The sequence below is a fragment of the Bison bison genome, unplaced genomic scaffold (genome assembly GCF_000754665.1).
Source record: "Bison bison bison isolate TAMUID 2011002044 unplaced genomic scaffold, Bison_UMD1.0 scf7180017864218, whole genome shotgun sequence".
Taxonomy (NCBI): domain Eukaryota; kingdom Metazoa; phylum Chordata; class Mammalia; order Artiodactyla; family Bovidae; genus Bison; species Bison bison.
In genome coordinates this window covers 2,816,365-2,818,218 of record NW_011494790.1, presented here as the reverse complement: position 1 = coordinate 2,818,218, position 1,854 = coordinate 2,816,365, and the positions used below count along the sequence as shown (strand labels likewise).

The 1,854-nt window shown below is 59.0% G+C and overlaps 1 protein-coding gene across 1 annotated transcript; it reads left to right on the top strand.

Moving 5' to 3' along the window:
- The first annotated feature begins 219 nt into the window (after positions 1-219).
- HTR1A (5-hydroxytryptamine (serotonin) receptor 1A, G protein-coupled) lies at positions 220-1,488 on the top strand. The gene has a single exon (XM_010845508.1). It carries the CDS (start codon positions 220-222, stop codon positions 1,486-1,488), a length of 1,269 nt encoding a protein of 422 aa, XP_010843810.1.
- The last annotated feature ends 366 nt before the right edge of the window (positions 1,489-1,854 follow it).

Sequence of the window (1,854 nt, the reverse complement as noted above, 5' to 3'; positions counted from 1 at the left end):
TGAGCGCGCTGCACTACCAGAGCCCAGGGAGCGCCTAGAAGCTAGCTGCTTCTGCAAGATGCCTTCGCCTGAGCAGTAAGAACTTCCTGCCTGAGTCCCTGCATCCTCTCTTAGCTGAAACTCCCCAGGAAACAGGGGCGGGAGACCCCAGGGGGAGGGGCGAGGGGGAACCAGAAGCAGCTCTTTCTCCCCTCCCCCTCCCCTGCCCGCCGCGCAAGCATGGATGTGCTCAGCCCCGGACAGGGCAATAACACCACGTCGTCCCAGGGTCCCTTCGGGACACGCGGCAACGCTACTGGCATCTCCGACGTGACCTTCAGCTATCAAGTAATCACCTCTCTAGTGCTGGGCACGCTCATCTTCTGCGCGGTGCTGGGCAATGCGTGTGTAGTGGCGGCCATCGCCCTGGAGCGCTCCCTGCAGAACGTGGCGAACTATCTCATAGGCTCGCTGGCCATCACCGACCTCATGGTGTCGGTGCTGGTCCTGCCCATGGCCGCGTTGTACCAGGTGCTCAACAAGTGGACTCTGGGACAGGTCACCTGTGACCTGTTCATCGCCCTCGACGTACTGTGCTGCACCTCGTCCATTCTGCACCTGTGCGCTATCGCTCTGGATAGATACTGGGCCATCACCGACCCCATCGACTACGTGAACAAGAGGACGCCCCGGCGCGCCGCTGCGCTCATCTCGCTCACCTGGCTCATTGGCTTCCTCATCTCCATCCCGCCCATGCTGGGCTGGCGCACCCCGGAAGACCGCTCGGACCCGGACGCGTGCACTATCAGCAAGGACCACGGCTACACTATTTACTCCACCTTCGGCGCTTTCTACATCCCTCTGCTGCTCATGCTGGTTCTCTACGGGCGCATCTTTCGAGCCGCGCGATTCCGCATTCGCAAGACAGTTAAGAAGGTGGACAAGAAGGCAGCCAACCACCGTCTTGCGGCATCGCCGGCCCCGCAGCCCAGAAAGAGCGTGAGTGGTGAGTCGGATAGCAGAGACTGGAGGCAGGGCACGGAGAACAAGGTAACAGGGGCTCCGTGCGCCAATGGAGCCGTGAGGCAGGGCGAAGAAGGCGCCGCCCTGGAGGTGATCGAAGTGCACCGGGTGGGCAACTCCAAAGAGCACCTTCCGCTGCCCAGCGAAGGCGGTGCTGTCCCCTACGTCCCCGCCTCCTTCGAGAAGAAAAATGAGCGCAACGCCGAGGCCAAGCGCAAGATGGCCCTGGCCCGCGAAAGGAAGACGGTGAAGACTCTGGGCATCATCATGGGCACCTTCATCCTCTGCTGGTTGCCCTTCTTCATCGTGGCCCTAGTCCTGCCCTTCTGCGAAAGCAGCTGCCACATGCCTACCCTGTTGGGGGCCATAATCAACTGGCTGGGCTACTCCAACTCTCTGCTTAACCCTGTCATTTACGCCTACTTCAACAAGGACTTCCAAAACGCGTTTAAGAAGATCATCAAGTGCAAGTTCTGCCGCCGATGATGATGGAGTAGCGGCGAGTAGGCCCATCCCATTCATTCTGCCTCCCCTAGTCCTCTGGAATCAAAGCCTTTGCTACTTTCCCTCTGACATTCACAGCTGCTAGGCGCGCTGCTTCCAGACCTCATCCACCCAAGCCTCTCCCAAGCCTCAGTCCCCAGCGGGGAAGGATGGCGCTCTTCGTAAAGAGGCTCTAGCCTCCGGGCAAGAGAGAAACTCCTCCGCTCTGTGAGAGGAGACCTTGGCTCAAACTGGCTTCAGAATCCTTTTGATTCCAGCAATTGCCTCCTGCTTCTTCTGCCCCGTAATCTTCGCGGCGGAACTTTAAGCTTCAGCCGTTAAAGGCAAAAAAAAAAAAAAAAAAAAAAA